A 19884-nucleotide genomic window follows, 5' to 3' on the forward strand; every position below is an offset into this window, starting at 1 on the left:
AATAATACATAGATTACACAGGCATTCTGCAAGAAAGTGAAAAGAAAGAATACTTGCAAAAACAAGGGCGGCACAGTCATGTAGCTGGTAGTGCTGATGCCTCACAGCACCGGAAACCTGGATTCATCCTGACCTCGAGTGCTCTCTGTGTGGAGTTTGTACGTTCTCCCTATGACCGCATGTATTCTCAGGGGGCTCTGGTTTCCTCCCACATCCAAAAGACGTTCGGGTTTGTAGGTTAATTGGCCTCGGTGAGAATGTAAATTGTCCCTGGTGTGTAGGATAGTGCTCGTGTATGGGGCAATCGTTGGTCGGCATGGACTCGGTGGGCTGAAGGGCCTGCTTCCATGCTGTATCTAAAGTTTAAAGTCTAAATCCCATCCCTCTAACGCCAATGTCACTTACGAAACTTTCAATGGCTTGAGAATTTTTAGCTGAATTCCAAGTGTTGCCTCACTAACTGTGATTCTTGTGAAAACTTTGTTCTCTGCCAGGTAATCAGCCACAGCAGCCATCAAACCCATACAGCCACCCTCCTCATTACTGAACCTTGGAAAGAAGCACAGAATAGTCTGGGGAAAAGTACTGGTGATTAGTGCACGCAACCAACCTCCGTCGGGGTTGATACGGTGGACTTCACTGTCGATTGTTCCTCGTGATTCTCTCTTTTTATTATCATTTTTACTTTAGTTTTCCTTAAATTTTGTTTTGACATTTACTCTTGTGACGTAGCCGCTGTGAATAAATAATGTAAAGTGAGAGTAGATTATTTTATTTAAAGGAAAATCGAAGTTTTACAATGCAAAATGTTTCTTGGATCTTGTAGGTCCTGTAGAAAGCTGCTGGGTTTTTTTTTTGTTGCTAAAAGTCGATTTTGGTGCTTTTAGCAGATCTACATTAAGAGAAAAGATCTAGATATAAATGGAATTTATTTATTTGTTAGCAAAGACTCCCTTCTGATGCACTGGACCAAAATAATGGTTTATATTAATGAATTTGACAGTAACGAGGTAAGTCTACCTGCTGAACTATGGCTACAGATGAGTTGGTCTTACCAGTGGTCTGAGCCTCTGAAAGGACATGGCAAAATTGTTTGTTTAAACTGTTCATTTTGCCTAGATTTGTAATTTTACACAAGCACTTTTTAAGAGGAAAAAAAGTTTGTTAAGATAATAAAGCTATTTTTTCCTCTATAGAGTAATGATATTATTGTACAGCATTTCTGAACAGCTCTGTTGTGCATGGCTGAGTTTGGTATTTCTATGTCACATTCTGGTCAAGAGGAAGCAATGAAGGATAAAGAAACTGGTTGCAATTTGAAATCTAATAAAGCAACAACTAACATTGGAGAAAACGGGTTCTTGTTTTGTGCTTGGTATATTCATACAGTATCGGTTTGATACAATAGGTGCAGGAGGAGGCCATTCGGCCCTTCGAGCCAGCACCGCCATTCAATGTGATCATGGCTGATCAATCTCAATCAGTACCCTGTTCCTGACTTCTCCCTATACCCCCTGACTCCGCTATCCTTAAGAGCTCTATCTAGCTCTCTCTTGAATGCATTCAGAGAATTGGCCTCCACTGCCTTCTGAGGCAGAGAATTCCACAGATTCACAACTCTCTGACTGAAAAGGTTTTTCCTCATCTCAGTTCTAAATGGCCTACCCCTTATTCTTAAACTGTGGCCCCTTGTTCTGGACTCCCCCAACATTGGGAACATGTTTCCTGCCTCTAACGTGTCCAACCCCTTAATAATCTTATACGTTTCGATAAGTCTCCTCTCATCCTTCTAAATTCCAGTGTATACAAGCCTAGTCGCTCTAGTCTTTCAACATATGACAGTCCCGCCATTCCGGGAATACAGTCCATGGCTCAAAGAAAAAAAATCTCCTATCGCACATCTGCCCTCCGGCACGGTGGCGCAATGGTAGAGTTGCTGCCTTGTAGCGCCAGAGACCCAGTTTTTATCCTGACTGTGGTTGCTGTCTGTACGGAATTTGTACGTTCTCCCTGTAACCATGTGTTTTTTTTCTCTGGGAAGTTCCGGTTTCCTCCCACACCCCAAAGACGTACAGGTTTGTAGGCTGTGTAGGAAAATAACAGCAGATGCTGGTTCAAATCGAAGGTATCACAAAATGCTGGAGTAACTCAGCGGGTCAGGCAGCATCTCAGGAGAGAAGGAATGGTCCCTTGTTCTGGACTCCCCCAACATTGGGAACATGTTTCCTGCCTCTAACGTGTCCAACCCCTTAATAATCTTATACGTTTCGATAAGTCTCCTCTCATCCTTCTAAATTCCAGTGTATACAAGCCTAGTCGCTCTAGTCTTTAAACATATGACAGTCCCGCCATTCCGGGAATACAGTCCATGGCTCAAAGAAAAAAAATTCCTATCGCACATCTGCCCCCGGCACGGGTCGAGACCCTTCTTCAGACAGGTTTGTAGGCTAATTGGCGTGGAATAAATGTAAATTGTCCCGAATGTGTGTAGGATAGTGTCAGTGCGTGGTGAGCGCTCGTCGGAGCAAACTCTGTGGCCCGAACGGCCTGTTTCAGCGCAGTATCTTTAAACTAAACTAAACTAAGATGTTGCCTGATCTGCTGAGTTATTCTAGCACTTTGTGTCTTTTTATACCCTGTCACCTGAATGTTTTTGAATATCAGAAGGCTATAGTTTACCATAGCCTGTAGTTTGGCATTCCGACAGTATCCTTATAATACCATAAGACAGCAAAGTATAGAACATAGAACAGTACACCACAGGATATAAGAAAATAACTGCAGATGCTGGTACAAATCGATTTATTTACAAAATGCTGGAGTAACTCAGCAGGTCAGGCAGCATCTCGGGAGAGAAGGAATGGGTGACGTTTCGGGTCGAGACCCTTCTTCAGACACTAGCCCTTCGGCCCACAATATCCGCACCAAACATAATACCAAACTCAAACTAATCTCGTCTGTCAGGAAGTCATCCATATCCGTCCATTTCCTATCCATGGGCCTATCCAAAAGCTTCTTAAAAGCCATATATCTACCTCCACCACCACCCGTGGCAGTGCATTCCAGGAATCCACCACTCTCTGTGTAAAAGAAAAACTTGCCCTGCACATCTCTTTTAAACTTTGCCCCACTCACCTTAAAGCTATGCCCTCTTATCTTTGACGTTTCCATCTTGGGGAAAAAGGTTCTAACTGTAAACATTACATTTTAGGTTAGCCTCACTCCACACTCTGTCATTTCAGAATGAGTCGTGTGCATCCAAGTCTAGTACCAATGTTGTCCAGATTTAGACTTTGGACTTTACAGATACAGCGTGGAAACAGGCCCTTCAGACCACTGAGTCCGTGCCAACCAGCGATCACCCCATAAGCTAGTTCTACCCTAAACCCTAGGGACAATTTACAGAAGCCAAATAACATACAAACCTGTATGTCTTTGGAATGTGGGAGGAAACCGGAGCACCCTTGAGAAAAACCATGCGGTCACAGAGAGAACATACAAACTCCATACAGACAGCACCCATAGTCAGGATCTCTGCTGCTGTAAGGTAGCAACTCTACTGCTGTTCCACACATATTTTCATATATCACATTTTCAAATCATAGTGGAGGTAGATTCTATAATGCTCAATGCAAACATTTAATAGACAATAGACAATAGACAATAGACAATAGGTGCAGGAGTAGGCCATTCAGCCCTTCGAGCCAGCACCGCCATTCAATGCGATCATGGCTGATCACTCTCAATCAGTACCCCGTTCCTGCCTTCTCCCCATACCCCCTCACTCCGCTATCCTTAAGCGCTCTATCCAGCTCTCTCTTGAAAGCATCCAACGAACTGGCCTCCACTGCCTTCTGAGGCAGAGAATTCCACACCTTCACCACCCTCTGACTGAAAAAGTTCTTCCTCATCTCCGTTCTAAATGGCCTACCCCTTATTCTCAAACTGTGGCCCCTTGTTCTGGACTCCCCCAACATTGGGAACATGTTATCTGCCTCTAATGTGTCCAATCCCCTAATTATCTTATATGTTTCAATAAGATCCCCCCTCATCCTTCTAAATTCCAGTGTATACAAGCCCAATCGCTCCAGCCTTTCAACATACGACAGTCCCGCCATTCCGGGAATTAACCTAGTGAACCTACGCTGCACGCCCTCCATAGCAAGAATATCCTTCCTCAAATTTGGAGACCAAAACTGCACACAGTACTCCAGGTGCGGTCTCACCAGGGCCCGGTACAACTGTAGAAGGACCTCTTTGCTCCTATATTCAACTCCTCTTGTTACGAAGGCCAACATTCCATTGGCTTTCTTCACTGCCTGCTGTACCTGCATGCTTCCTTTCATTGACTGATGCACTAGGACACCCAGATCTCGTTGAACTCCCCCTCCTCCTAACTTGACACCATTCAGATAATAATCTGCCTTTCTATTCTTACTTCCAAAGTGAATAACCTCACACTTATCTACATTAAACTGCATCTGCCATGTATCCGCCCACTCACACAACCTGTCCAAGTCACCCTGCAGCCTTATTGCATCTTCCTCACAATTCACACTACCCCCCAACTTAGTATCATCTGCAAATTTGCTAATGGTACTTTTAATCCCTTCGTCTAAGTCATTAATGTATATCGTAAATAGCTGGGGTCCCAGCACCGAACCTTGCGGTACCCCACTGGTCACTGCCTGCCATTCCGAAAGGGACCCATTTATCCCCACTCTTTGCTTTCTGTCTGTCAACCAATTTTCTATCCATGTCAGTACCCTACCCCCAATACCATGTGCCCTAATTTTGCCCACTAATCTCCTATGTGGGACCTTGTCGAAGGCTTTCTGAAAGTCGAGGTACACCACATCCACTGACTCTCCCGTGTCAATTTTCCTAGTTACATCCTCAAAAAATTCCAGTAGATTTGTCAAGCATGATTTCCCCTTCGTAAATCCATGCTGACTCGGAATGATCCCGTTACTGCTATCCAAATGCTCAGCAATTTCGTCTTTTATAATTGACTCCAGCATCTTCCCCACCACTGATGTCAGACTAACTGGTCTATAATTACCCGTTTTCTCTCTCCCTCCTTTCTTAAAAAGTGGGATAACATTTGCTATCCTCCAATCCACAGGAACTGATCCTGAATCTATAGAACATTGAAAAATGATCTCCAATGCTTCCACTATTTCTAGAGCCACCTCCTTAAGTACTCTGGGATGCAGACCATCAGGCCCTGGGGATTTATCAGCCTTCAGTCCCATCAGTCTACCCAAAACCATTTCCTGCCTAATGTGGATTTCCTTCAGTTCCTCCATCACCCTAGGTTCTCCGGCCCCTAGAACATTCGGGAGATTGTGTGTATCTTCCTCAGTGAAGACAGATCCAAAGTAACTGTTTAACTCGTCTGCCATTTCTTTGTTCCCCATAATAAATTCCCCTGCTTCTGTCTTCAAGGGACCCACATTTGCCTTGACTGTTTTTTTCCTCTTCACGTACCTAAAAAAACTTTTGCTATCCTCCTTTATATTATTGGCTAGTTTACCCTCGTACCTCATCTTTTCTCCCCGTATTGCCTTTTTAGTTAACGTTTGTTGCTCTTTAAAAGAGTCCCAATCCTCTGTCTTCCCACTCTTCTTTGCTATGTTATACTTCCTCTCCTTAATTTTTATGCTGTCCCTGACTTCCCTTGTCAGCCACAGGTGTCTCTTACTCCCCTTAGAGTCTTTCCACCTCTTTGGAATAAATTGATCCTGCAACCTCTGCATTATTCCCAGGAATACCTGCCATTGCTGTTCTACCGTCTTCCCTGCTAGGGCCTCCTTCCAATCAATTTTGGCCAGCTCCTGCCTCATGCCTCTGTAATCCCCTTTGCTATACTGTAATACCGACACTTCCGATTTTCCCTTCTGCCTTTCCATTTGCAGAGTAAAACTTATCATGTTGTGATCACTGCCTCCTAATGGCTCTTTTACCTCTAGTCCCCTTATCAGATCAGGATCATTACACAACACTTATCTCCCATCATTAACACAGTAAGATGCTGCAAGGGTCTTCTCCTGCTGAAAATTAAGATCACAATAACCATGGTGTTCTAGAATGCTCTTGGCAACCAGAATAAAAAAATAGAAGTGAGTTGGCATCTTTACATGTATTTTGCGGCACAGCTGTGTCTGGTACATGCAAGAACAATCTTAAGGGCCATCAGTTGAGCATATGGTCAGAGAAGGAAAGAATGTACTTGCTGTGCTTCAATGTGAAGCAGACTTGGTATGCAATGCCACATAAAGAGATGAAGTTACCATAAATTAAAAGGAACCCACATTTTTAACACAGCTGGCAGTGCTGCTGCCTCACGGTGCCAGAGACCGGGTTTGATCTTAACCTCGGGTGCTGTATGTGTGTGGACTTTGCACGTTCACCCTATGGCCACTTGGGTTTCCTCCAGGTGCTCCAGTTTCCTCCCACATTCCTAAGTCTAGTGACGTTTCTGAAGAAAGGTCCTGACCTGAAACGTCACCTATTTATGTTCTCCAGAGATGCTGCCTGACCCACTGAGTTACTCCAGCACTTTGTGTCCTTTTTTTGTAAAGTAGCATCTGCAGTTCCTTGTTTCTAAACTATGGGAAGTTCAATTAACTAAATGCTAAGGTGAACAATCTGGGCTGATTTGTTTGTTAACGGCCCATGCGTACCTGTATTTATACTAAAAACAATATGCCTTTCAGCAAAGCATTGTTCCTTAACGGTATTTTACAGATACATGTCCTCAGCAATATTTGGATACCTGGGCTCCAGAATTCGGTCTAAGGTAGTTTAGTAAGTGAAATAGTTTTATGTCACTCTCTTTATTACATTGCATACAACATGGCACTCCCATAGGAAGTATGGATGATTTAATGTGCAATAAATATAACTGGGCTCCTATTACCTGCTGTACTGTTCAGCCTAAATGTTCTATTTTCAAATTGTTTCCATAAGGTTGCATCTGCAGACTTGACTAGACTCCCAAACTGTCTGGAGATTTCCTTGAATGTCTGCCTCTCACAGATGCCACAATAAAAATGTTGCAATTCACCCCTTGCTCTGCTTCTAATGACCTTATTCACCTCGCCCTCTCCAGTCCTGACTGTCAATGTGTCTCAGGCTAATGGTGCGGCACAGTGGCGTATCGGTAGAGTTGCGGCCTTTCAGCGCCAGACACCCGAGTTCAATCCTGACTACAGGTGCTGTCTGTACGGAGTTTGTACGTTTTCACCATGCGACCACGTGGGTTTTCTCTGAGACCTCCAATTTCCTCCCACACTCCAAAGATGTACAGATTTGTGGGATAATTGGCTTTGGTAAAAATGGTAAATTGTCCCTAACCTAGTGTGTAGGTTAGTGCTTGTGTACGGGGATCACTGGTCAGCGCGGGCTGAAGCGGCCATTTCCCCGCTGTGTCTCAACTCTAATGACTGCTGGGATGTCCATGTGATGATCACCAGTGGACTACATCCCCATGGTCCTTCACGAATCATCTCATTCCTAGCCCATTGAGTCAAAACTGCTGGGCCTCTTTCAGCTTTATCTTGAACACTTTCAAGACAATTCATGCGATATTGATGATATTCTTTCCATCTACAGCGCTCTGTAAATGCCCTCTGCTCTTTCTCTGGCCACCTACTTCATTGAAGTTAGACACAAAAAGCTGGAGTCACTCAGCACCACTGGAGAAAAGGAATGAGTGACATTTCGAGTCAAGGCACTTCTTCAGACTGAGAGTCTGGATGAAGGAAACGAGAGAGATATAGACAGTGATATGGAGAGGTCTCTTCCTATTCCTGTATCACCTGACCTCATATCTCACACCTTGCAGTTGGATCTCATTGGCCCTCCCTCAATTCCTTTGTGAGAGCCCATATCCCACTTCCCCCTTTCTCATTCTGTCTTTATTTAAAATTACTGACATTTTTTTACCATTGTAGCCTTCGATCAGGTCCACATAGGTAAACCAAAAGTAAAGTCTTAAAAGACAATTCTGGAGTTCTCCAATACTTTATCCCATACTCACAACATCTCCATCAAATCCTTGTTTTCCAATCTTCAGCTGTTTTGCTTCAGCTTTGAGGACAAAGCTACTAATGTTTTGACAAACACTGTTTGTGTTCATATCCTGTTTCTCACAAAGTGGAAGGAGGCCATTTGGCCAGTTGAGTCTGCTTGCTCTTTAGAACATGTCCCAAAATTATTGGTGGCACAGTGGCACAGCGGTAGAGTTGCTGCCTTACAGCGCCAGAGACCCGGGTGCGATCCCGACCACGGGTGCTGTCTGTATGGAGTTTGTACGTTCTCCCCGTGACTGCATGGGTTTTTTCCAGGTGCTCCGGTTTCCTTCCACACTCCAAAGACATACAGGTTTGTCGATTAATCGGCTTCGGTAAAATTGCAAATTGTCCCTAGTGTGTGGAGTTAGTGTTAGTGTGCGGGTATCACTGGTCGGTGTGGCCTTAGTGGGCCAAAGGGCCTGTTTCCGTGCTGTATCTCTAAACTAAACTAAACTGCAGATGTTGGTTAATACAGAAAAGGACACAAAGTACTGGAGTAACTGAGCAGGCCAGGCAATATCAGCGGAGAACATGGATAGGTGACGCGTCGGGTCGAGACCCTTCTTCAGATCAGTCTCGACTCAAAATGGCACCTATCCATGTTCTGCAGAGATTGTATCCCTCTTGAGATCACTCCTTACCTAGCAAACAATGGGCCTACCAGAGCACCACCCTGCCTGAGGTCATTTGTTACCCAGTATGATTTGTCTCGAGCTCATCACTCCAACCCCCCCCACCACCATCCCCTACTTTCAGTCTGGAGAACTGAAATATCACCTATCCTCTTCCTCCAGAGATGCTGCCTGACCTTCTGAATTATACAGCACTTTGTGTCCTACTTCCATGCTGGATGTCTCTATAGCTCCCTGTAAACTTGAGCATCTCAGAGCTACTGTGAAAGTTACACAGGGCAATGGGAGAAAAATGACCCTTGTACCCCTTAATTGCAGGAAGTTCCCATCTTATGTCCATTGCAGGTATTCCACAGGTTATCATCGCCCGACTTGTAAACATCCTGTACATACGAAGACCATCAGGTAGACTGGCAGGGTGGGGCTGCAGGAAACCTCTGCTGGGTGAGAAGGGGTATGTCCATCTGCCTTCTCTAGCTGCCCCACCTTTCCGTTCCCCCGAGCCGCAGCCATCGGGGACTGGCTGGAGCGGAGCAGAGTTGGGACTGCTGAGCAGACTGACCCGCTCACTCACTGAGTCAGTGAGGCGGGCTGGAGGCCACACTCCCCACTCCTGCTCACTCTCCCATCACCACTGAGTCCGTGATGCTCTCCCACGTGCTGTTTCTGTTCATTTCCAAACAGTTCAGATCACAAACATTTCTCAGGAATAGAAGAGTGTCTTAACCGGTGAACTTCCTACAGCAGGGTAGCAATGAACACGTACGTCTGTGATGTGTCAAAGAAATGCCTTGGTATAAATCTAACAGAACATACAACAATACAGCATAGGAACATGTGCCGAACATTATGCCAAGTTAAATTGATCTCATCTGCCTGCACATGATTCATATCCCTCTATTCCATGCACTTCCATGTGACTATCCAAAAGCCTCTTATCAGCCACCATTGCATCTGCCTCCAGCACCACCCCTAGCAATGCGTTCTAGGCCTCCACCACTCCCTGTGTAAGAAAACTTGCCCCTCATATCTCTGTGTGGAGTTTGTACATTCTCCCTATGACACGTGGGTTTTCTCCGGGTGCTTCGGTTTCCTTCCACATTCCAAAGACATGCAGGTTTGCAGTTTAATTGGCTTCTGTAAATTGTCCCTGGTGTATAGGATTGAACTACTGTGATCAATGATCGGCATGGACTCAATGGGCCGAAGGGCCTGTTTCCACGCGGTATCTCTAAAACTAAACTAAACTTCTTCCCCCTCTCACCTTATAGCTATACCCTCTAGTGCTGGACATTTCCACCTTGGGAAAGAGGTTCTGACTGTCTACCCTATCTACACCTCATATTTTTCTTTTTCATAATTCTCACAATGTTTTTTTTGATACTCATTTTAAATAATATGGGCTTTACAACTGAGCCAGTGTTTATTGCCCATTCCCAATTGTGTGGGCGTGTGTGTGCATTGTGGTTGGGGTGGAGAGATATGGGCAGAGGTTGATGTAAGAAAGAGCTACATCAAAGTACTTTGTGAACCCTGTCAGCACTTTCATAGTCATAGAGTCATGTAGTATGGAAACGCCCTTCGGCCCAACTTGCCCACATGGACCAACATGTCCCATCTACACTAGTGCCATCTGCCTGTGTTTGGCCCATATCCCTTGAAGGCTGTCCTATCCATGTACCTGTCTAATTGTTTCTTAAGCATTGCAATAGTCCCTGCCTCAACTGCCTCCTCTGGCAGCTCATTCCACACACACTTTCACACCTCAGATTCCTATTAAATCTTTCTTCCCTCACCTTAAATCAATAGCCTCTGGTTCTCGATTCTTCTCCTCTAGGCAAGAGACTGTCTATCTACCTGATCCATTCCTCTCATGATTTTATACACCGCTATAAGATCACCCTCATCCTTCTGCGCTAGGGAATAGAGTCCCAGCCTGCTCAACCTCTCCCTATAGCTCAGACTCTTCAGTCTTGCAACATCCTCACAAAAAAAAAGTTATTTTAACATACTTTTATTTTGTGATTTGGCCGTCACTTGCAGCAGCAGCAACACCAGTTGTGTAGTTCCGTGGCTCATGTTGTGCTTGTGACTGTATAAGACTGGATAAGACTGTATAGGACTGTATAAGACTGGTCTCAAGTTCCACTGCTATGCCGATGATATCCAGCTCCTCATCTCCACCAAGTCAATCTCCACCACCACACACTCTACCCTGACAAACTGCATCACTGAAATAAAATCTTGGCTCCAATTCAATTTCCTCCAACTCAACTGCGATAAATCTGAAATCATCATCATTGGACCAAAAACCCACACCAAATCCACCCACAACTTCACCCTGAATATTGATGGTTTCCCAGTATCCACCTCCCCTCACATCCGGAATCTTGGAATCATCTTTGATCAAATCCTCTCCTTTGACAAACACATCAAACACATCACACATCATACATCACACATCAAACAAAAAATTCCTTGGGACTTGCCTGCGCCTCCATCTTCTGCCTCGTGGTTTAAATCAGACTCGCTACCACAGCCACATCTGCTTCCTTGGGACTTGCCCGCGCCTCCATCTTCTGCCTCGTGGTTTAAATGCCCTCCTACTCTACAACCACATCTTGACCCAGACTCGCTACCACAGCCACATCTGCTTCCTTGGGACTTGCCTGCGCCTCCATCTTCTTCCTCGTGGTTTCGGAAATTGGAGGAGCAGCACCTCATATTTCGCCTGGGCAGTTTGCGGCCCGGTGGTATGAACGTCGACTTCTCCAACTTCAGATAGCTCCTCTGTCCCTCCCTTCCCCCTCCTCCTTCCCAGATCTTCCTGTCTCCACCTATATCCTTCCTTTGTCCCACCCCCGACATCAGTCTGAAGAAGGGTCTCGACCCGAAACGTCACCCATTCCTTCTCTCCCGAGATGCTGCCTGACCTGCTGAGTTACTCCAGCATTTTGTGAATAAACACATCACCAAGACAGCCTTCTTCCACCTCAAAAACATCGCCCATCTCCGTCCATCCCTCTCCTCCACAGCTGCAGAAACCCTCATCCACGCCTTCATCACCTCCCGTCTGGACAACTGCAACAGCCTCCTCTATGGTTCACCCTCAAAAATCATCAACAAACTCCAATACATCCAGAACTCCGCTGCCCGTCTGCTCACCCACTCCCCGATCCGTGACCATATCACCCCCGTCCTTTACAAGCTCCACTGGCTCCCCATCCCCCAGAGAATTCAGTACAAAATCCTCCTCATGACCTACAAAGCCCTCCATAACCTGGCCCCATCCTACCTGACTGACCTCCTCCACAGACACACTCCAACCCGTAACCTCCGCTCTGCTGCTGCTAACCTCCTGTCCCCCCCCATCCGGACCAAACTCAGATCCTGGGGTGACAGGACTTTCTCCATCGCTGCTCCCACACTCTGGAACTCACTACCCCAAACCGTCAGGGACTCCTCCTCACTCACCACATTCAAAACATCACTGAAGTCTCACCTGTTCAGCACCGCCTTCAACCACTGACCGTCACCTCACCTTCTTTTTCCTTTTCTCTTCGTTTACTTATTTATCTATTTATTTTCTTTTATGTTTTAGTAAACCTTGTAAAGCGTCTTTGAGTGTTTAGAAAAGCGCTATATAAATGTAATGCATTATTATTATTATAAAGTCACTGCGGGCAAAAAGAGCATTTGAGGGCAATTGTTCATGGCATGAGTTCACTTAATGGTGCTTTGTACGTAGTGAATACCAAACCACTGAGACCTGTGTCTGATATCACGCCAAGTGCTGTTATTTGGGATGTTGGATGTATCTGGGTAAAAAACAAGTTTAAACAAATACATCTGTGTTTGTTACGTGGCAGTCATAAAAGTTTATTAGTGGTCATTATAATTTCCATTGAGAAATTAAATTATTTTGTCACTTCAATACAGCTGGATTGTTGTAGGTGGTAACACTCTCAGGGATCTAGTCAATAGTCTAGAAGATCATGAGAGGTATAGATAGGGTATTTTCAGCAGGGATGCTGCCTGACCCCTGGAGTTACTCCAGCATTTTCTGTCTATGTGTAGTCAGTTTATTAGAGCTCTTTAAAAAATATATTGTAATGTGGAATGTGGACAAAGGGTGAACAGTAACTGCCCCTAGGTATCCAGAATTTGATAAAGTGTGGCATCAAAGGTTTTCGTGGAAAGTGAAACCGTATGGAGTACTTGGGAACAGCCTCAGACTAAAGGATATATGGGAAGAAGGCAGGAGAATGAGTTCGAGAGTGAAAAATAGATCGGCCATAATTGATTGGTGGAGTAGACTCGATGGGCTGAATGGCCTAATTCTGCTCCCATATCTCATAAAATGATTTGGCGTTTCACCTAATATGCCAGTGGATTTCTACAGATGCACTGTAGAGGGTATCCTGACTGTATCATGGCGTGGTATGGCAACTCCAATACACAGGAACATGAAAGGATACAGAGAGCGGTGGACTAAGCCTGGTCCATCATTGGCACAGAGGTGGATTCAGGGCGGCACGGTGGCGCAGCGGTAGAGTTGCTGCCTTACAGCGAATGCAGTGCCGGAGACTCAGGTTCGATCCTGACTACGGGCGCCGTCTGTACGGAGTTTGTACGTTCTCCCCGTGACCTGCGTGGGTTTTCTCCGAGATCTTCAGTTTCCTCCCACACTCCAAAGACGTACAGGTATGTAGGTTAATTGACTGGGTAAATGTCAAAATTGTCGCTAGTGTGTGTAGGATAGTATTAATGTGCGGGGATCGCTGGGCGGCGCGGACTCGGTGGGACGAAGGGCCTGTTTCCGCGCTGTATCTCTAAATCTAAAAAATCTTTTAAAAAATCAGCTTGGTCCATCATTGGCACAGCGGTGGACTCAGCCTGGTCTATCATGGGCACAGTGGTCGACTCAGCCTGGTCCATCATTGGCACAGAGGTGGGCTCAGCCTGGTCTATCATGGGCACAGTGGTGGACTCAGCCTGGTCTATCATGGGCACAGTGGTCGACTCAGCCTGGTCCATCATTGGCACAGCGGTGGGCTCAGCCTGGTCTATCATGGGCACAGTGGTGGACTCAGCCTGGTCTATCATGGGCACAGCGGTGGACTCAGCCTGGTCCATCATGAGCACAGCGGTGGACTCAACCTGGTCTATCATGGGCACAGTGGTGGACTTGGCCTGGTCCATTATGAGCACAGCGGTGGACTCAACCTGGTCTATCATGGGCACAGCACAGTCCATCATTAAAAACAGCCAAGCACTGGGTATTTTTACAGTGGAGATTGTTAGGTTCTTGATTAGACAGGGTGTCAAAGGTTTCGGGGAGAAGGCAGGAGAATTGGGTTAAGGGAGAAAAATAGATCTGCAAAAATTAAATGGCGGAGCAAATTCGATGGGCTGAGTTGCCTAGTTGTGCTCCTATGTCTTATGGTCTTTTGGCAACACTTTGCCCTGGTTTGATTGGGTGGATAACAGGAATCAAATCAAAGGCATAAGTGAGTCTTTTTCTGTCAGCAAGATTTCTAGTTTAGTTTAGAGATACAGTGCGGAAACAGGCCCTTCGGCCCACCGAGTCCGCGCCGGCCAGCGATCCCCATACGCTAACACGATCCTACACGCAAGGTACAATTTACAATTTTTACCAAAGCCAATTAACAGACAAACCTGCATGTCTTTGGAGTGAGGGAGGAAACTGAAGCACCCAGAGAAAACCCATGCAGTCACGGGGAGAACGTACAAACTGTACAGACAGCATCTGTGGTCAGAATTGAACCCGAGTTTCTGGCACTGCAGGGCAGCAACTCTGCCATTGTGCCACCGTGCTGTCCTATTGTTGCTGATGACACAATGGAAAGTAGGAATGTAGTTGGTAAAGAGGGCACCAAGAGGCTATATAGGGATATCGGTAGCTTCAGTGAGTACACAGAGACCTGGTAAATGGAAACGTATGGTAAATGGGAACCGATCCATTCTTATAGAAGTTTAAAAAAAACACTAAATGTGGGAGATGAGAGATTGCGGAGGTGTGATAAGCAGAAAAAGCTGTTTGGCTTAGATCAGAATGCTTTGGGCTTTTTCTGGCTTTTTTTTCGCTAGATCAGCACTCAATACCCGAGACATACAAGTATCATGCAAAGAATTGCAACAGGCCGAGTAGCAGAAAATATGTTGGATTTAGAAAGCTTAATGTTTACATTGGGTGGCACAGTGGTAGAGCTGGTCCTGCTGCTACCTCACAGGCCCAGAGACCTAAGTTTGATCATGACCTCGGGCGCTGCCAGTGTGGAGTTTGCACGTTCTCCTTGTGACTACGCGGGGTTTCCTCCAGGTGCTCTGGTTTCCAGCCATATCCCAAGGAGGTATGGGTGTGTAGGTTAATTGGCCCCTCTGTAAATTCCCCCTAGTGTGTAGGGAGTGGATGTGAAAATGGAACATGGAACTGTTGCGAACAGATGACTGATGGTCAGCATAGACTCAGTGGATCTTTCAATCAATCAATCCAACTCACCCCCCACTCCTTGCAGCAAGGAATCCACTGGACATAACATTAAACAAATTGCTTTTACGCTATTTTCCTTTTCATTACCACCAGCAAAATCAAGGACCAGTCTTGTCCGGGTCACACCCTCTTCTCCCCTCTCTCTTCAGGCAAGTGGAACAGAAGTATCAAAATGCAAGGACAGATGCAAGGACAGTTTCTTCAAGCTATTATTAGGCAATTGAACCATCCTATCAACAACTAGAGAACAGTCCTGACTTGCCACCTACCTCATTGGAGACCCTCGGACTATCTTTAATCAAACTTTACTGGACTTTATCTTACACTAAACTTTATTCCTTTTATCCTGTATCTGTGGACAGCTTCATTGTAATCATGTATAGTCTATTCACTGTCTTGATAGTATGCGACAATAAAACCTTTCACTGTACCTTAGTACACGTGTCAATAAAAAACTGAACTAAATAAACCAAACTATACTAAGCTTCACCTGGAAGCTTTTAACCTTCAGATAGATAATTCCCATTATGACCCTCCAGAAAGAGGAAACTGTCTCAATTAACCATAAGCACAATCAATGCAGAGAATGCAAACCATTCAGTCAGAACAGCAGATAACATCTCATCACAAACTTAAAAAAACTTTTATTATATATTTTTCAAAAGAAAATTATATTACACCTGAATTTTACTACTCCTGAATTTGTAATGTTATATGTTAAAAGATTGCAAGTGGCTATGCAAAGTAAAAGCAGCGAACATTGCAATGGACGTCTCGTTGCGGATTATTTCCACTTGTATGGAAAGTGGGTGTGGTATTTTATTCTTCTATTGCTATTGCACTCTGCTACTTCGTTCACCTCACCCAGATGATGCTTTGACTCGAGTGCAAGAATCCAATGCCAAACGTTAAAGAAGAACAGAATAAATTATTGTACGGCAGATGCCAATCTGTGATTCCACCTTTCTCCACGATTCAAACATCGGCCGTTTTCTTAACATAAATGCAACGAGAAACTAATTCACGAGACCAAGGCTGGGAGCTAAACATGCAGGGGTATTCGATATTCAGGAAGGATAGACAGAAAGGAAGAGGTGAGGTGGCATCTATACACTAAAACTCTCGTTTGTTTGTTCCTGAACTACAGTCAAAACGGTACATGATAGCGTGACAATTTTAGGCCCTCCTTACTCACCGTCGTCCCTTTGGTGCTCATGGAAGAAGTTTCATTGAAATCGGTGTTATATTTTAAAAGTTATTCACATTTTAAAGTTCAAATCAATCTCCGAGGGAGGAGGGAGGATAGGGGGGGTTGAGGGGGATGGAGTGGGGGAAGGGGGAGGGGGTGGTGCTGCACCAATGCAGGAGAGGTTTGGGCCCATTGGGTCCGCTTGGTCTAGTTGCCGGTTAAAGACGAGATTAATGAAATAGCAAGGAGAGACATTAGCTTGGATGCTGTAGAAATGGTATGGGTAGAACTGCGAAATAGCCAAGGGCAGAAAACGCTTGTTGTATACAGACCACCAAACAGCAGTAGGGTGGTTGGGGATAGCATCAAGCAGGAAATTCGGGATGCATGTAGCTTTAATCTACATATAGATTGGGCCAAACCAATTGGTAACAGTGCTGAGGAGGAGGATTTCCTGGAATGTACACGGGATGGGTTTTTAAACCAATATGTAGAGGAACCGACTAGAGGGCAGGCCATCCTCGACTGTGTAATGCGGAAGGATTAGTTAGCGATCTTGTTGTGCAAGGCCCCTTGGGCAATAGTGACAGTAATATGGTGGAATTCTGCATTAGGATGGAGAGTGACACGGTTAATTCAGAGACTAGGGTCCTGAACTTGAATAAAGGAGACTTTGATGGTGTGAGACGGGATTGGCTAGGATAGACTGGCAAATTATACTTAAAGGTTGACAGTGGAGAAGCAAAGGCGAAGATTTAAAGACCGCATGGATGAACTCCAAAAATTGTTCATCCCTACCTGGCGAAAAAATAAAACTGGGAAGGCGGCTCATCCATGGCTGACGAGGGAAGTTAAAGAAGAGGCATGTAAATTGGCCCGGAGAAATGGTAAATTAGGGGACGGGGAGAAATTTATAATTCAACAGAGGAGGACAAAGGGGTTAATTAAGAGGGGGGGGAAAGAGCATGAAAGAAAGCTTGCAGGGAATATAAAAACTGACTAAAAATTTCTTTTGGTATGTAAAAAGGAAAAGATTAGTGAAGACGAATGTAGGTCCCTTACAGTAAGAGACAAATGAATTTACACCGATGAGCCAAAACATTATGATCACTGACAAGTGAAGTAAATAACATTGATTATCTTGTTACATTGGCACCTGCTAGGGGGTGAGATATATTAGGCAGCAAGTGAACAGTCAGTTCTTGAAGTTGATGTGTTGGATGCAGGAGAAATGGGCAGGAGTAAAGACCTGAGTGACTTTTACAAGGGCCAAATTGTTATGGCCGGACGATTGGGTCAGAGCATCTCTGAAACGGCAAGGCTTGTGTGGTGCTCCCGGTCAGCAGTGGCGAGTACCTACCGACAGTGGTCCGAGGAGGGACAAACCACAAACCAGCGACAGGGTGTGGGGCGCCCAAGGCTCATCGATGCGCGAGGGTAACGAAGGCTATCCCGTCTGGTCCGAACCGACAGAAGGTCTACTGTGGCACAAGTCACAGAAAACTTTAATGGTGGTCACGGGAGGAATATGTCACAATACACAGTGCATCGCACCCTGCTGCGTATGGGTCTGCATAGCGGCAGAGTGCCCATGATACCTCCTGTCCACCGTCGAAAGCGCCTACATGAGGCACGCGAGCGTCGGAACTGGACCTTGGAGCAGTGGAAGAAGGTCACCTGGTTCGATGATGAGGTGTTCACGGTGTTGCCCTGGCCTCCCAATTCTCCAGATCTCAATCCGATTGAACATCTGTGGGATGTGCTGGATCGACAAGTTCGATTCACGGCGGCTCCACCTCGCAACTTACAGGACTTGAAGGATCTGCTGCTAATGTTTTGGTGCCAGATAGCACAGGTCACCTTCAGGGGTCTAGTTGAGTCCATGCCTCGGCGGGTCGGCGCTGTTTTGGTGGCACACGGAGGACCAACAGCATATTAGGCAGGTGGTCATAATGTTTTCACTCATCAGTGTATATTGAGAAACAAGGAAATGGCAGAACAGTTAAATGAGTACTTTGGTTCTGTCTTCACTAAGGAAGACACAAACAATCTCCTGGAAATACTAGGATCTAGTGGGAGGGAGGAACTGAAGGGAATCCACATTAGTCAGAAAATGGTATTAGGTAAACTGTTGGGGCTGAAGGCAGATAAATCCCCAGGGCCTGATGGTCTGCATCCCAGAGTACTCAAGGAGATGGCCCTAGAAGGAAATCCTACTGCTGTTGTACAGGGCCCTGGTGTGACCGCACCTGGAGTAGCGCGTGCAATTTTGGTTTCCTAATTTGAAGAAGGACATTATTGCTATTGAGAGAGTGCAGGGTAGGTTCACCAGGTTAATTCCCGGGATGGTGGGACTGACATATGATGAAAGTTTGGGTCAACTGGGCTTGTTTTCGTTGGAATTTATAAGAATGAGCGCGGATCTTGTAGAAACATATAAAATTCTTCCAGGATTGGACCGGGTAGATGCAGGAAAAATGTTCCCGATGTTGGGGGAGTCCAGAACCAGGGGTCACAGTTTAAGAATAATGGGTAGGCCATTTAGTACTGAGATGAAGAAAATCGTCTTCACCCAGAGAGTTGTGAATCTGTGGAATTCTCTGCCACAGAAGGCAGTGGAGGCCAATTCACTGGATGTTTTCAAGAGAGAGTGGGGGTGGGGGTGGGGCGTGGGGGTGGGGCGTGGGGGTGGGGGTGGGGGTGGGGGTGGGAGGGGGGGTGGGGGTGGGGGTGGGGGTGGGGGGTGGGGCGTGGGGGTGGGGGTGGGGGTGGGGGTTGGGGGTGGGGGTGGGGCGTGGGGGTGGGGGTGGGGCGTGGGGGTGGGAGGGGGGGTGGGGGTGGGGGTGGGGGTGGGAGGGGGGGCGTGGGGGTAATTTTAACCCAACACTTCACAGAGTAAAGCACAGTGGCGCAGCGGTAGAGTATTTGCTTATTGTGCAATGATTTCCTTCAATGCCATCAATTTCTGTCATTTTTCTTGATTGAAAGTACATTTTGAGAAAATTTGTGATGGCACGGTGGAGCAGCAGTAGAGTTGTTGCTTTACAGCGCCAGAGACCTGGGTTCGATCCTGACTACTAGTGCTGTATGTACAGAGTTTGCACGTCTCCCTGCAACCGCATGGGTTTTCTCCAGGTGCTCCAGTTTCCACCTACATTCCAAAGACGTGCAGGATTGTAGGTTGATTGGTTTCTGTAAATTGTCCACAGCCTTAATTCGCAGGCTAAGACCTCTGGTCCTGGACTCTCCCACTAGTGGAAACACATCCTCTCCACATCCACTCTATCCAACCCTTTCTCTATTCGATAAGATTCAAGAGGTCCACCCTCATCCTCCTAAACTCCAATCAGTAGAGGCCCAGTGCTGTCAAACGCTCATCATATGTTAACCCACTCATTCCTGGGATCATTCTCGTAAACCTCCTCAAGATCTTCCCCCGCACCAGCACATCCTTCCTCAGATATGGGGCGC

General features: G+C 45.9%; 1 protein-coding gene across 7 annotated transcripts in view; it reads left to right on the top strand.

The window, feature by feature from the left end:
- Window positions 1-1366, top strand: part of LOC144599502 (mediator of RNA polymerase II transcription subunit 12-like protein) — a 395150-nt gene extending 393784 nt beyond the window's left edge. For all 7 annotated transcript variants that reach the window (XM_078410467.1, XM_078410473.1, XM_078410471.1 and 4 more), the window contains one exon: window positions 495-1366. In XM_078410467.1, coding sequence (XP_078266593.1) covers window positions 495-547 — 53 coding nt within the window. In that variant the 3' untranslated portion in view covers window positions 548-1366. The remainder of the gene's footprint in view (window positions 1-494) is intronic.
- The last annotated feature ends 18518 nt before the right edge of the window (window positions 1367-19884 follow it).

Source organism: Rhinoraja longicauda, chromosome 13, assembly GCF_053455715.1.
Source record: "Rhinoraja longicauda isolate Sanriku21f chromosome 13, sRhiLon1.1, whole genome shotgun sequence".
Taxonomy (NCBI): Eukaryota; Metazoa; Chordata; class Chondrichthyes; order Rajiformes; family Arhynchobatidae; genus Rhinoraja; species Rhinoraja longicauda.